This window comes from Phalacrocorax carbo, chromosome 2, assembly GCF_963921805.1.
Source record: "Phalacrocorax carbo chromosome 2, bPhaCar2.1, whole genome shotgun sequence".
In the NCBI taxonomy this organism is placed as follows: domain Eukaryota; kingdom Metazoa; phylum Chordata; class Aves; order Suliformes; family Phalacrocoracidae; genus Phalacrocorax; species Phalacrocorax carbo.
Window position 1 is genome coordinate 67,705,390 of NC_087514.1, and position 15,782 is coordinate 67,721,171.

At 38.6% G+C, this 15,782-nt stretch overlaps 1 protein-coding gene across 1 annotated transcript in view; it reads left to right on the top strand.

Annotated features, from left to right (window-relative positions):
• Positions 1–15,782, top strand: part of LOC104050918 (dynein axonemal heavy chain 5) — a 178,554-nt gene that overhangs the window by 63,587 nt on the left and 99,185 nt on the right. The window contains exons 42-45 of the mRNA XM_064443197.1: positions 5,751–5,938; positions 7,121–7,315; positions 12,889–13,023; positions 14,047–14,236. Coding sequence (XP_064299267.1) covers positions 5,751–5,938; positions 7,121–7,315; positions 12,889–13,023; positions 14,047–14,236 — 708 coding nt within the window. The remainder of the gene's footprint in view (positions 1–5,750; positions 5,939–7,120; positions 7,316–12,888; positions 13,024–14,046; positions 14,237–15,782) is intronic.

A 15,782-nucleotide genomic window follows, 5' to 3' on the forward strand; every position in this document is an offset into this window, starting at 1 on the left:
TAACTGTTGGTAATAAACAGAAGAGGGCTGGGACCAGCTTGCTGTCTGACTAAGCATGAACGTGCTCATAACACCAAGCACAGTCATCTACTGGGTCTCTGCTGTACCTGCAGTCATCAGTCCAGAAAGGGCATGTCAGTCATTGTTTCTCCTTGCAGTGGGTTTGTCTTTGATCTCACCAAGCTGCCTTTTTCCTCTCTGCTCCTTCTGTGAGAATGTTTGTATCTCTTTAAGTTGCCACATTTCCCCCCCACAATCCCTGGTGATTTCACTTCTTTGTAGTAAACTGTTGCTGACTTGAGTCAACCCAGACATCTAGCCTCTGTATCCTTTCTTTGTTTCTGCCTTCTTATCCTGCGCAGTTTGGTAACTTATCCTTTCTTGTTTCAGATTGAGGCAATAATGATAACTGCAGTTTCTCATTGCCTTCGTTTAGTAAAATGGGGCACAATTGTTGTGTCTAAGGACATGGAGTTTTAGGGCTCGGCTACCTTTGTTGTTCTCTATAAGCTGACCATTTTCCATGTAGTACTGTCATCATATGTAACAAAAGCCAAATAATACTGTGTAATGTGTCCGTGTTATCTGGCTGCCTCATTTAATGGCATGCTGGTGTCCAATATGAGTTAGAAAAGGTGCTTACAGAATTCAAAAAATTGGTGCTCAGGCAACTGTGATGCCTGTGACTGCTTACCTCATTCAATTTGCTAGTGGGATGGTGTTGCCTGGGAATTAGATAATAGATCCAGCTGAATAGAGGCTGGATAGGGTGATTTTTTTCAGTGTTCATCAGACTGTTGTGTGTCTGGGAGGAAAAGTAAGATTCTTATGTTCTTACATAAGTCACTGGTGCTTTCATTTGTGAAGGGCACCAGTTGATTTGGACTTATTTTCACAATTTGGAAAGGCCTGGCTTGGAATCACAATTTTTGTGTTGAAACATCTTTAAGATATCTAGAATTTCTTGAAGAGCGGATATACTGAAGTCAGGGAAGAAAATGAGCTCTTTTTTGCTTTAATAGGAGCAAAGTGTGTTTAGAGAAAGATTCTTTAATACATATGAGATTTTTAATGGAAAAGAAGGATGTTTTTCACAGCTGTAGAAGCACTTTCATGCAGATTGATGAGAAACTTCTCATGAAACATACTACGTATTTTAGTGCATACATTGAGAAATTCTTCAGAATTCCACATGTCTGTGATAGGCTTTGTACTCGATCACCAGTGTTTCCTCCTCCAAAGTTTTCACTTCATCTGGTGCTGTGGGTCAAGTGATGAGATATTAACAGATTTAGCAGTGAGGAGAAAAAGAGGGTGTGGAGGTGGTGGTGTTGTGTGTGCAGCCATGTTTCCAGATTTTTTCTCTAAGGACAATAATTTTGATCTTCAGAATAAGGAAATAGAAAAATTAATATAATATTAATATAATATAATATACATAACATAGCAATATATTGTATACTAAAGAATTATAATTTAAAGTTCCCCTGGTTGGCTCAGAGATAAGGTTCTGTCTCCCTCTTTCTCTGTCTTCCTGTCTCTTTTGTCTTCCTGAGTAACTCCAGCTATTCACAGGCAGGTGGCCTAATCAAGATGTCCAAGGCCTGGACTTTAATCTTTGATAGTTTTATTTTTGAAATTTGAACCAAAAAGTAGGTTCATATGAATTGAACCAAAGGTAAATCATGAAAGTGCCAGGGAAGCAAGTGAGAAGGTGAATTTTCAATCTTTTTGTTGTATCAAATTCAGTGTTAGAATTGCCCAGGAATAACAAATCAAGGCTATTGTTACTGAAAAGCATTGGTGAATACCCTTTAGGAAACCTTTAATCTGTGGTTGTCTGTAGGTGAGTACAAAAATCATGTTTGCTTTGGTTCTGTTTTCTGTAGTTACAGTCAAACAACTTTAGTCTTACCTGAAGTGCGTTTTGTGATTTGAAATTTAGTGCAATATTTAATGTAAGATGTGATATTTATCTTAATTCAGAAGGTGAATAAATGAGTAAGAGCTCTGTAAATTCTTTCAGAACCAATGAATACTGTGTAGCTTACTGCTTGTGGGCTGTACGTTGGCTAGACAGAGTTCTGCGTTAGTGAAATTTGCTTTGAATTATGTCACTATAGTTCTACCCCTGCATAAAATCTTAAGCAATGTGTTGTTTCAATACAAAAGAGAATTTATAGCTGGTTCATCAGGATTAATTACTGCACTGCCACACTATATTTAGCCAGGCCTCCCAGTGTGGAGCAGCACATAGGGCCTGTTGGGTCATCTGGCAGAACAGAGGTTTTCACAGTAGGCTGCAACATACTTTCTTCGTGTGTGGGGCCCTAGTGCCTGCACTGGGGACTGTGGCCCCACTGTAGCATTCAGGGGTCAGGCCACCCAGCTGTGCCTAGGCCATAGGGTCACTGACATGGAAAGGGACATGGCACCTCATTGCAGAGATGCATTTTAAGTAACTATGCTGTCTGATTCTTATATCATATGAATACCAGGTTTGTAGGATGTCTGTACCGATTTGGGGATGTGTCATATTTCTTACTCATTGTTAAGGATCACTTTAGTCTTGTCCTTTATTTTCTACCTTTACTCAATTTCTCTATTTGATTACCATACTATGTTCTGCGTGGGGACAACAGTTAGTGCACAGCATGACGGGGCACAACAAAATCACCTTGTCTCTAAGCTGTTACACAGCTGACAGTTTGCTGGCTGTGCCTTTGCTTGTAGGTGTATGCATGCATGTGTGTTTTTCTTCTTTTTTCTTTTTAAGCTCCACAAGAATGAAATAATTTTGCAAGAACTGAATTTATTCAAAGCTGTGGGATATTGGCCTTGTCTGAGAGTCAGGTTTCCTAACTCCATGCAGCAGGTGGCATTACAGAATAAGTGATTTTATTTTCCCTTTCCCAAGGAGAAATTGTTTGGCTAGAACCTCATCTCACCATTCTGTAGAGAAATTAATACCAAAAATCTTTACTATAGGGATAGTAAGTGTAAGAGGCAATATTAAATGGAACAAAGTCTCTCAATGAATGTCCGGCTTTAGGGCTTTTTGTTCTTGTATCCCAAAGAGTAGATATTGATGTTTAATAAAAAAAATAGCAAAAAATATTTTTTTTCCAGAATGGATCCTGGTGGTCATGTAACACATGTAACAAAAGGGGCCGAATGTATTTGAAAAATCTCTGCAAGACTTTTTCATCAGGGAGCAGCAAGAGCGGGGCAGCTCCATGTGGGGTGACAAGCCAGGAGCCCAAGGGTGACCACCACTCAGGCAGGGGCAGGGGCTTCACTGTCCAGGGTACAGTCCCACAGTGCCTGAGCAGGGCAGGTTGGTGACAGTTTGTTCCACCAGCTGTCTAGTGACTGTCAGACAAGGTGAAATAATAAGCTGGGTCCAGGGTCCATCTAGGAAGTTGTGTCAGGAACTGCTGAGGAGGCAGAGCTGGAGGTGACACTGTGGATAGTTCTGAGGTCCTCCAGGAAGTTCAGTCAGCAAGTCAGGGCAACAGCAGATAGGGCTGTGCTCAGCCCTACATACAACATAGCTCAGGCGAAGACTGAAGGCTCAGACCTCCCTGAGCTGAAACGGAATTTCTGGACTGAAGGACAGAGAGCGTGGACAGAAGCCCTAGGTAAGGTTGGTCAGGGAATTAAGGCCTATTGGTGCATCCAGGGACCTGATATTCCTCATACTAGAGGGAGAACATTATTTAAAGGACTTGCTGCCAGACCAGTGAAATCAAGGGACATTCCTCATTTGTTTTTAAAGATGGTAGGATTGAGTCTTTCATGTTTTCAGATTTGGTACCTGTCAATAGAATTACTTTAGTCTTTGCTTTTAGAATTAATTACTTTAACCTTTGCTTCATTATTTGTGTTTCTTATTAAATTCAATAATTTGATTCATTGTGGTATTTGTATATATTCCATTTGCTTTTACATTTTGTAATTAAGTCCATGTGACTTCTTATTCTCTTCAAATTATTTCCTTTTGGAGCATGTTTTTCCTTGTAATATCACAGAAATTAGTTAGAAGCAGTTTAGGAAAAAGATTACTGTACATATGGAATTGAACTGAATTTCATGGGAGATCTGCAGTATTGCCCCAGCTGAATCAAATCTTAAAGAGCCAATTTTGGCTCTACTACCACTGATTTCTCTCTGATGTGACTCCACTAATTTTGTTGAAGAGTTCTTCCAAAGTTACACGGGTAAAAAAGACCAGTAAATGCAACAATATTAGAAGTGGTTGATGGGCATGAAAAAAGGTAAAAAATGAATGTAAGAATTATTTTAGTTTCCTTCTTTTTTTACTATCTGAAAAAACTGCTAAGTATTGATTTGGCTATGATAGCTGATCACAGCAGAAGATGAGACAGAGTAGGAGATGGGCAGAGAAGAAACATAAAAGGGGCCTCAAGGGGATCTGCAGTAAGATGAGTGTTCCTAGAGGAACATCTTGAAGAGCAAGAGATCAGTCAAGGAACAGCAGAGGGAAGGGAAGAGGGATAATATGAGCAGAACAGGCCAGAGCAAAGACAAGAGAAGAGAAAATATGAAAGAGAAAACAAAACAAAGTAGAGAGAAAATGTATTAATAGTATTATTATTAATTTTTGAGTACTTTCTCTTCCATTAGCTTAAGTATCTTAAGGAATTAGCATTACACATAAACCACCCCTTGATTTATTTTACCGGTGCTATAGGCATTGCCATATAAAGTATGGGGATTTGGGGGAGCTCTTGGCATGGTCATTCAACATTGCAAACACACAAATGCCTTTTCTTGGACGTGTGCTTTATTTCTGCATTTAGCACTGCCTTCAAATGGCTTAAGCCAAACAGAGCTTCACCAGCCCAGTGGAATGGATTAAGCACCTCTGAATATTTGTTTGTAGCACCAGTTAAAGTACAGATCCAGGTCCTTTCTGGACCCAGGCAATAGGAAATACTTCTGGTGTGGGCTTTGGGAGGGGAGGGAGGAGATGGCACCCATGAAGTTCCTACGTAGACTTACTAGCCTTTGTCACTTGTGAAATGGATGTGGAATAGTAGGGGATTACATAGCTTTCCCGTTACTGCTCTGGAAATCTGCCACTGTAGACTCTCCTATTTCAATCCTGCTAACACGATACAGAAGAGGGAGTACTTGACTCTCCCAAAAGACATTCATTTCATGATGTTTATGGATACTCATGTCTGTCTAGAACTCCATGGCCTGTTCCAAATAACAGTTGTAAATGTGACATCAGATTCCTCTCTCCTGAACAGCAGGATGCTATTCTCTAACAATTTTTGAGCTATGAATTGTTATAAAATGCTACAATGCTTCTGTCACAAATGTAGTGATTTCTGAATTTGATTATGTGCTTTTCGTTTAGGTAGGTGTCTCTCAAGCTCATCTTTGACAATTTCACCCTTGCATAATAGGTTTCCATGCTATATGCATATTTGTGCTTCTAGGTGCTATATACAATATTATTGAACACTTTCTGCCTTATGGTTGCTGTAAAAGTGTAGGATTCTTTGTAAAGAAGTTTGTGTGTCTTTCTTCCAAGGGGTAATTCTTTTTCTGGGTGTCATTAATACACAGCCCAATTTATTTTGAGTTCTTACTTTTCATTTTACTCTCTGTTCTTCTCAAGTTACATTAAGTTATATGGGACATGCTATGTTTTATATATAAATTATTCTTGTTTGATCTGATATTTTAACAAAATATTTTTCTTTTTGCCTTTTTAGGTTTAGCCCAGTCAGGTGCATGGGGTTGCTTTGATGAATTTAACCGCATTGAACTTCCAGTTTTATCAGTAGCTGCTCAGCAGATATATATTGTACTTCAGTGTAAGAAAAACAAGAAACCTCAGTTCATTTTCACTGATGGTGATGTTGTTAACATGGACAGAGAATTTGGTATATTTCTGACTATGGTATGTGTGTGCATATGTGTAAATGACATCATTGTGAAAAATCTTTCCTATATAATTTCCCATTGAAATTTCCCTGTTGAAAATATTGGAATGGTCTGTTAGAAAATAGTGAATACAATTTGAACAATTTGGTGAAATAATAATGATGATATTTTCTCTTCCCCATATTTTTAACTGGAATTTAGGACTTGAGGTATGCAATTATCATTAACTACATATTTTAAGGGATTTTTAGTTAAAAATTTGACAGATTGAGACTAAATCCAACCACCTCATACTTTTAGTCAAAGTCAGTCAAAATAAAACAGGAGTAATTTACCACAGTATTTCACCACCTGTGAAGAGCTTTTGACCACAATCCTTCTGTATGACAACATGAAGGAAACCACCCTTGCTCCTGTTCACTGGCCTCCTCAAGATTTACCTTTGGTGCCTGTGGACTGCTACTAGCAGTGCAGGAAGCAAAGATGCAGGAAAGCACAATACCTTAAAAACATCTTTGTATACCTCCCTCCCTAGCTGTAGGCTTACATACCCACATCTCAGAATGGAAACATTTGTCTTTATTTCAAGGTTTCCCACCTTTGAAAAGGTGTTGATGTTATCACTTTAATTTGAAAAAGAGGACAAATTAGTGGCATACAAAGGCCAGTGGGAAGGCAATGTGGAAACAGCTGGAAGAGTTTAAGAAGTTATCACTGCAGGGCCAGCGACTACTGTTCTCACAGCTAAGCCATGCAGTAGTCACATGAATGACTTGGATATCTGTGGTTGAAAGGTCAGATCTGTTAATTTAAATTATGTTCAGTAATGGCTTACACTGCTTGACTGACTTTGCACTGAAATGGTCTGGGAATGCTCACAAGGGACAGTAACCTCCAGCACTGGACTACTATCAAGACCCTGAGGAATTAACCATTTAAAACAAGTCCAACAAGATCTGTAAGTTGTTGTCTGTCTCTGTGTGTCTTCGACATCTCCAAATAACACCTGTGATACTGCATACTTCATGAAAGGCAGTGTTGAGGCAATTGTGTAGTGATGTGTAACCGTGACATGCTTGAGTTACCCTTTGTGATATAACGTGTGCTCCTGTGTTTGCCAAGTAATTATCAGAAAAGATAAACCTTCCTATCCTACTTTCATTATATAATATTTTATTTTATGTTTTGCATTTGTCAGAACCCTGGCTATGCAGGACGACAGGAACTTCCAGAAAATCTGAAGATTCAGTTTCGCACAGTTGCTATGATGGTGCCTGACCGTAGCATTATTATGCGAGTCAAGCTGGCAAGTGCTGGTTTCCGAGACAACCAAGTCCTCAGTCAAAAATTCTATACACTCTACAAACTCTGTGAAGAGCAGTTATCTAAACAGGTAAAATAAATATTTGTCCAACTGTAAGCTGTCACTGGAAGGGAATGTAGAGAGTATACTTTCATAGAATATATAATTATTTTGACACTAATGAACCTATTCATTTTTTAGGGTTTTCCGTTTCAAGTTCTAGAAACAGTGTGAAATCAGCACATTTTTATTTTTCAAACTAATTTGTGTAGTAAAGGAAGTTTGATTTGTGATTTTTAAACACAGTGCAGTTATTGGAGAAGTTATGAGGAACGGTGTAGAATGCTCTGCTGAACTTTGTAGAGAACATATTTTTCAGTCTCCTCACTTACAAAGACTAGGCCTATTGGAGAGACAGTGTACAAATTGTAAATAACTGAAGAGTGCCTAGAAGACACTGTTTTGTTGAGCTCTACCAGAAGAGTGGTATTCTGTTTGGTATGGGGTATTAAAGTAGGAACAAAGGATAAAGCTGCTTTTAAGAACAGAACTAGTTGTTGCCTTTTGAATGCCCTGTGCTGGCTGTTCACTAGAGGGTCTGAAAGAGAGATCGTATGAATGGTAGGGAGGTTGCAGCTCAAATAAGAAGCTTTGGTTGGATCCTAATGAACCTGGGCATATTGTCTACATTGTCCGTTATATTATTTCAGTCCTATACCACATATTTATTAGTGACTATGCTGACTTCCATGTAGAAAGCTTGGACTACACCAGAATAAGATAATATTGCCCTTATTATTTCAGACTTTTAAAAGTACAGATTTGGATTTTCTCTTCTTTTCTCTGTACCTCTGTAATTTCATTCTCTCTATATATAACCAAACTGTATTCCAATTTTCGTTTCTGTCAGGTTTCTTCCACCAGCTTTATGTTGTAGGCTGGCTTCTGAAGGGTCATATTTGCTACTGGCTTCCCTGTAACGTTGCCCAGGGTGCCGCCATTAGCCTTAGAATTAGTATTTAGGCAGTCTGAATCACCATGTATTGATCTAGCATCACTAGTGTTAGTCCATTTGTTGCTGTCCAACCTGCTCTCTCAGTCCTCTCATCTGCATGTCAGAGGATCATTTTCCAAGAGCTCTCTCTTAAGTGGAATTTGTGGGCATTGTTTAGGAAAGTTTGTATATGCACAGTTTCAGCAGTTAGCAACATAGCTTGTCTCCAGACTATTGAGTATGGATCTCTCTTTTTTACCCTCAGGCTTGGCCTCAGTAGGATTAAATTTTCTCATTGCCTCAGTTTGTGTGGTCATTTTTGTCCTGGACATGTTTCTTTCCTTCACTGTGGAAGAGACATTTAAGCAAGCATCAGAAATTTGGCCATCCACCTCTGCAAAAGTGCTTTGCTTATTTTGTGTTGGCACTGTTTCACTCTTGGACAGTGTACTTAAAAATAACACCCTTCCCAAACAAAACTATATCCAAAACTTGTCAGCACCTTGTCTAGGTGAGCTTTGAATATCTCCAAGGATGGAGACTGAACATCCTCTCTGGTCAAGCTGTTGAAGTGTCTGACCACCCTGCTAGTCACGATTTTGTCTGGGAGGATGTTATTAGAGATAGCGTTGAAATCTCCTGGAATGCCTCTGCCCTGGTGTGTTGCCCTTCTAGTAGATATTGGTTGTGTCAAGCACCCCGTGAGGACCAGGGCTTACAAAGAAGAGGCTAATTCCAGTTGCCAGAAGAAAGTCTCATCAGCTTCTTCCTCATCAGGAAATTTGCAGCAGACCTCTGCCACAATGTTGATTGGCCCTCTAATCCTAACCCAAATGCTCTCAACTGGCTCACCAGGCATCCTAAGGCAAAGCGCTCCCACTCTTTCACTTTAAAGAGCAACTTCCCATCTGGCCCTCCTGGAAATTACTTCTGTCTAGCCAGAAAACTAGAACTATAAAGTACAGTCAGGCTTTCTTAGAGGCATATTAATCTGTCTTTCCCAGTGGAACTTCTTTATTTAATGGTAAATTTTAAATTTGAAGTAAGTACTGCTGGGTATCCAGACAGTGGACTGGAAAGAACAGGGTCACATAAAGAATCAAGGCAATAGGAAATGGCACAACATTGTCTGTTTTCAGCAATATACATCAAAAGAAGAAAATAACACCAAACAAGTATTCACCAGCTGAATTTACCTCCCACGAATTCTAACAGGAATTTGCCAGAAGGAATGCATGAAGTCCTCCAGACATTTTCCACACACAGATGCAGACTCTGTAGAAAGAGAAACTCTGACTCACAAATAGCCAAAGGCACCCTGGGTGACTATCATCTCCTTCAGTAAAGAAAAACATACAAAAGTAAAAGACTAGTCCTTAGAAGATGTAAGAAGCCCAAGGTGTCCACAAGCCTGTGAAACAATTATTCTGACAGAGCCCCCAAAGCTGAATTATTTGCCTTTGTTATAGGGCTTCTAGCCAAAGTTCCCTACTGACTCCTCCTACAGAGCCTCACCCAGATTAGGGAAAACCATAGAGACTGAAAATAAAAACCTAACAAAGCTTGAAAGCAAATAGAAGCATAATCTCTCCTTGAGGATCATCTGTTTAAGGTGCTTTCATATGGATAAAACCGCTGATACCCTTTTTCTTTTCCCCACAACAGCAAACTATGATTCTAGTATTGAGATTTTTATTTGCAGATTTTTGATTCTTCTTACAAGAACATCAGCTATACTACTGTAGTCCATTTTGCCCAAATGCATTCTTTTGCCTCACATGAAAAGATGAAGTAAAGATATAGCTCATAATCCACATTTGACAGTAAATTCCAGCTGTTCTGTGCCATTTCTGAAAGGCAAAGCAGTTGAAAACTGGCAGACTGATTAAGGAAAATAAACGGGGATTGCTTTGAACCACCCATTGTGTAGGTCAGTTGTAATGCACCAGAAAATCTGTGTTTAAAAGTCATTTTAGTTTATTTTAAATTTTCTGATAGGTATGACAGTATTTCTTCAAGCTTAACAAGGTTTTCACTCCTATAGAATAATAGGTTCACCTACGTTGGAAGGGGCCTTCAGAGGTCATCTTGTCCAACTTCTAGCTCAACACGGGTCAATTTAGAGCAGGCTGATAAGGCACTTGTTGAGTTTTTCTTTTTTGTGTTTGACCAGTCTCATTGTGAAGCATCTTTTGCTTATGCAAACCATTGCAATTTCCCCTGTTGCAAATTTTGACCATTGTCTCTTTTCCTCTCTCTTGGTCATCCTTTGCTGGAGTCATTCCGGTATGTCAATGGTGGTCATCTAGAAAGGAGGATAATAAATATATCAGCCCTTGTCATGACTCTGGATATTGCACTAGGACATACCATTTAGTAGATGATACTGGACTCCGTCATCAATATGTAATCTGCCTTCCAAACTTCACAGGAAGTTGTTAATCTGTTTGTCTTAATGTTTCCATACAAATGAGATTTCCTGGCAGTACCTGGATGAATATTCATATCTAACTTTTTCAACTGGTAACAACTTGGCACCTGATTGAGTAATAGAAAATGAGGCTGGACAGAGCCTTGAGGGGTCATCCATTCACCTTTCTGGAGGGAAAATAATTCTTAGCCAGATAGTTTGCTATAAATGTTTGTGACTGTCCTTAACATTTACCATTGACATATAGCCTGCAGTTTCCTGGGAAATCTGTTCCAAAGTTTCATTTTCCTCATGGTCACAAAGTTTTCTCTAGAAGTTAACTTGAATCTCCCTTGCTGTAGTTAAGTACATTACTCCTTTTCCTTTCTATTCCTTCTGTCTTCCTCTTTGCAGATATTTTTTGCATGTCAAAGACTTTTATTGTAACTTATCCTACATATTTTCTTTTCCTACTTCAGCAGTAGATTTTTGTTTACTTCTTCCTGTTATAGCATGTTTTCTAGTCAGCTGATAATTTTAAGTTCTTTTCTAAATTCTCTTCAGTAGGGTTCATCTTCAAGTGTTGAATCCAACTCTTGGGCACAGTACAGAACTACCAACTGCTACGGAAATGTCTTTTCAACTGTCCTAAAAAGGACGCTTTTATTTTTATTGCCCATTATAGCTGTAGATATGTCATTGGGCAGTTTGTGGCTTCAGTCCAATGTCAGATGTTTTTCTACAAAGCTTTCTGCACCTGACCTGTTTCTCAACTGAATGAAGAAGAGTTGTTACTCTTCTTTATTTGTGTGGTTGGTTATTTCTATCTGTGTAGTAGTTTGTACTTGTCTTTATTTAATTGCATCATACATAGATCATTTATTGAATTTCGTTTGGTGATTTTGAACTCTAGTTGTGGTCTAGTTCACCAGCTTGGTATCATCAATAAATTATTTCTTGCTGAAAATTCTGGGTTGTACTCAATGTATTGTTCCAATTTGTCAGCCTGGGAAATAGGGCTGGGAGGAAGGAGTTGTTTTAATTTTGTCTCTGTTTCTCACCATCCAAATATATTCTGGTTGGCTATACATTAAATTAACTTCCCCCAGGTTAAGTCTGTTTTGCCTGTGATGGTAATTGGTAAATGATCTCCCTGTGTTTATATCGACCCATGACCTTTCTTTTAATCTTCTTTTCTTACTCTGTCCTGTTGAGTAGAGGGAATGAGAGAGTGGCTGTCTGGGTGTCTGGAAGCTGGCCAAGGTCAATGCACAACAGATAGTGTAAAAAAGAGTCTATGCAGTTGGTCTCAAAAACATTTCTGATCAATCAGAGGGAGCAGATATTCTCCAAATGTAAGAATATCTTTATCATCTCCTTCCATGTCTCTCTTTACCACTTAGTCTTCCAAGGAACTGACAGTAATGGAGACCTCATAATTTAAAACCTTTACCCTGATATGTTTCATCTCTGAATGTTGATACAAATCCTAGAAGGAAAGCTATTATAGAACATTTGCATATATTTTCAAATCTATGTTAACTAAGAAAGAATTGTATGTTTGGGTACCTGTGCTAAAATTAACTGAATATGACTGTATGGCTCTGCAAATATGCAGCTGCACCTGTAGTGAAAGGGAAAATATTCCAGACCCTACCTGCCTAAGTCCAAAGCTGGTTAGATCGACCTCTAGAATTCACATGGCTCTCAGAAGTAAATCCTTCTGTTCGGAACCAAGTTGTTATGAAACCATCCACAGAGCAGAAAGTCATTAAGCACAGGATTTGCTAGGCTTACATATAACAAATTATAACTGAATAATTTAAGTATGTTTCTTTATATGAGCAAGATATTGGCCCTTTTAGTCATGAATCCATGTACCAAGATAGCAACAGTCCTTGCACAAGCAGAAAACGGCATAGTCTGAAGATGTGTGGTTTGCTGTTTGTGCATCTGGCAAATTATTAATTTAGGAAAATGATAGGAGATGAAGCTCTGTTACAGGTGACTTGTAAAAGCGGTAGTCTACCACCAAAAGGGACAGTTGGCAGGTGTGGACATGCAACACTGGAAAGTGTCTTCAGGATATGATAGCAACAGAACTGAAAATCCAGTTGAAAAGATGAAGAGCTTTAAAAAGTAATAATCTTTAAAGGTTCAATAACATATTTATTTCTTTAATTAATTTAGTATTCAGCCCTCTCTTGATTTTCAAGTGTTTAATCTTTGTTACCAATTGTGTTTATGCATTATTTCAAGGTTCACTATGACTTCGGGCTTAGAAATATCCTGTCTGTTTTAAGAACACTTGGAGCAGTGAAAAGATCTAATCCGAAAGAGCTGGAGAAAACTGTAGTGATGAGAGTTCTGCGGGACATGAACCTCTCCAAACTGGTACTGTAACACTGGTGACTTTCCCAAGAAAAGCACTTGTATTTTTAAATGTATTTATTAAGCACTTTGAAAAGATCTCTTTTTTTCAGCAGTTGGATATGTTATTTTGAGGTTTTTAATATGGTCTATCAGTGAGTGGAGAACCACAATACAGTTACAGTGTGAGCACTATTTGTCTTTTGAAGAGAGGAAGACACATCAGGAGCCTTAGCTGAAAAAATCATTAGAAATACTGTTAAAACCTAGGGGACCTAACCTGGTCCTCCGATTGGCTCTTGTTTTTTCTTCTTTCCACCCTAAGGAGAGAAAGGAAGAATACATTGTATTAACTTTTAATAATGTCATTAAAGATCCTTCTTAATGCAGAATTTCAATTTATAAATTTCTTGGGATTCTCTTACCTTTTCAGAACGTCATAAGAATTGCAATGAGTGAGGTAATTGGAAGCAGCTAGCGCCTACTTGCATAGTCTAATCTCTTTCAATATTACTATTTAAAGTATTCATCTTTCTTTTTATTGATGTAATTGAAAGGCTATAGCATGTCTAGACTCTGTGTATTTACCTTGGGAGCCAGTTCTGTGATGGAACCAATACTCTGTTTCTGATATTAATCTATTCAGCCTATTGGTACATGTGTTCAAACCTATAAGCATGCTCCAGTGATTTACAGAGGGGAAAAACCCCAAAACTCCAAGGCAAAATATGATCTGAATCTTGCTGGTTTATGTAACACATGAAGGAATGTGTGTGTGTGTGTGTATATGTCTCTCTCGAAGAAAACTGTATTAAGATGTTAACATTTTTATAAGTTTTTATGTATTTAATTTAGAAATTACTACTTGTGATTGCATTGTATAAAACTCACATAATAAAACTGATTCATAATTATAATACTTTCTTTGGAAAATATAAGGTTTTCTACTGCCAACTTTTAAATGGCATATTCTTGAAGGTTGTTTATAGCTGTAATAACAATTTCAATGAACAAATAATGTTTTTCCCCCTACTTTATCCTTGACAGGTGGATGAAGATGAACCTTTATTTATGAGTCTCATTAATGACCTATTCCCTGGAATTACTCTGGATAAAGCTGGGTATCCTGAACTACAGTCAGCCATTCAGAAACAGGCAGAGAAAGCAGGGCTTATTCATCATCCACCATGGATACTTAAACTCATTCAGCTGTATGAAACTCAACAAGTCCGACATGGTTAGCATGCTAGATAAGGTTTTGAGACTGCATAAAAGCAATAGTTTTTTATACTATCTGCAACAGAATGCAGATTATTTTCACGAAAAATGTGTTTTAAAATTGAACAGATGTCATTTTTAAAGCCTATGTGGATATTTTGCTAGGAAACTGTTATGACTTCTTTTTGGTGAGCAATGCACACATAGTGAGATTTTACCTCTGTTTACCTCTGTATTACGTTTTTATGGGAAATATGAGTGTGGTCTTCGGTGACTGAAATTGCTGTGGAACAAGTTAAAATGTAGAGTATACTTTAAAATTCAGAAACAGCTGATTTTTTCAGTGTTCTGAAAACAGTCGTTGCCTTCAGACACAGTTCACTCATGAAGCTCGTGTTTAATGTTACTGTGAGATTATGATGCTGAGAAGATTATAAAAAATAATCTCTCAAACCTTTACTTTGATAGATTCTACCAAGCATGCAGTATAATTCCAAGTGTTGTTCTTTGTGTTCAATTCTGGCCATTTCAACCAAGGAGAAATAAGCCTACCTTCTGCTGGACCGGGGGGTTGGACAAGATAGCCTCCAGAGCTATCTTATGCACATTTTTACAGTGCACAAAAGGCTAATGAGTAGTTTATCCTGTCCTTGGAAGGGCACCAAAGACAGTGTAAAACCAGGTTTACAGTTCATAGCTGAGTGGGAAAAAAAAGTACCCCTACCTTGAAATGTCCCCCACCCCTCCAACAATTAAGGATTTTTTCTTATATGAAGGAGAAAATATAGAAGGAATGTAACTAAAGTAGCAAAGATTTATGAAGATGTCATCCTTTTTATTCTCCCTTTTCATGTAATAATAAAAGAATAGTAAGCTTAAACAAATGGAACAAATAAAAGGCAATAATCATTTGCATAGCACAGTCTGAGAGCTAAATGCCTTAAAGGTCTGGCTCTGGTCTAACCAATAATCAAAGAACTGGTTAATGCTGTGCTGAGCTAATAATCAACATCCAGATCACTGGGTTCAATCATAGAATCATAGAATTGTTAAGGTTGGAAAAGACCCTTAAGATCATCGAGTCCAACCGCTAACCTATCACTGCCAAGTCCACCACTAAACCATATCCTCAAGCACCACGTCTACCCTTCTTTTAAATACCTCCAGGGATGGAGACTCAACCACGTCCCTGGGCAGCCTGTTCCAATGCCTGACCGCTCTTTTCTGTGAAGAAGTTTTTCCTAATATCCAACCTGAACTTCCCCTGGCACAGCTTGAGGCCATTTCCTCTTGTCCTATCGCTTGTTACTAGTGAGAAGAGACCGACCCCCGCCTCGTTACAACCTCCTTTCAGGTAGTTGTAGAGAGCAATAAGGTCTCCCCTCAGCCTCCTCTTCTCCAGGCTAAACAACCGCAATTCCCTCAGCCGCTCCTCTTAAGACCTGCTCTCCAGACCCTTCACCAACTTTGTTGCCCTTCTCTGGACACGCTCCAGCAACTCAATGTCCTTCTTGTACTGAGGGGCCCAAAACTACACACAGTACTTGAGATGCAGCCTCACCAGT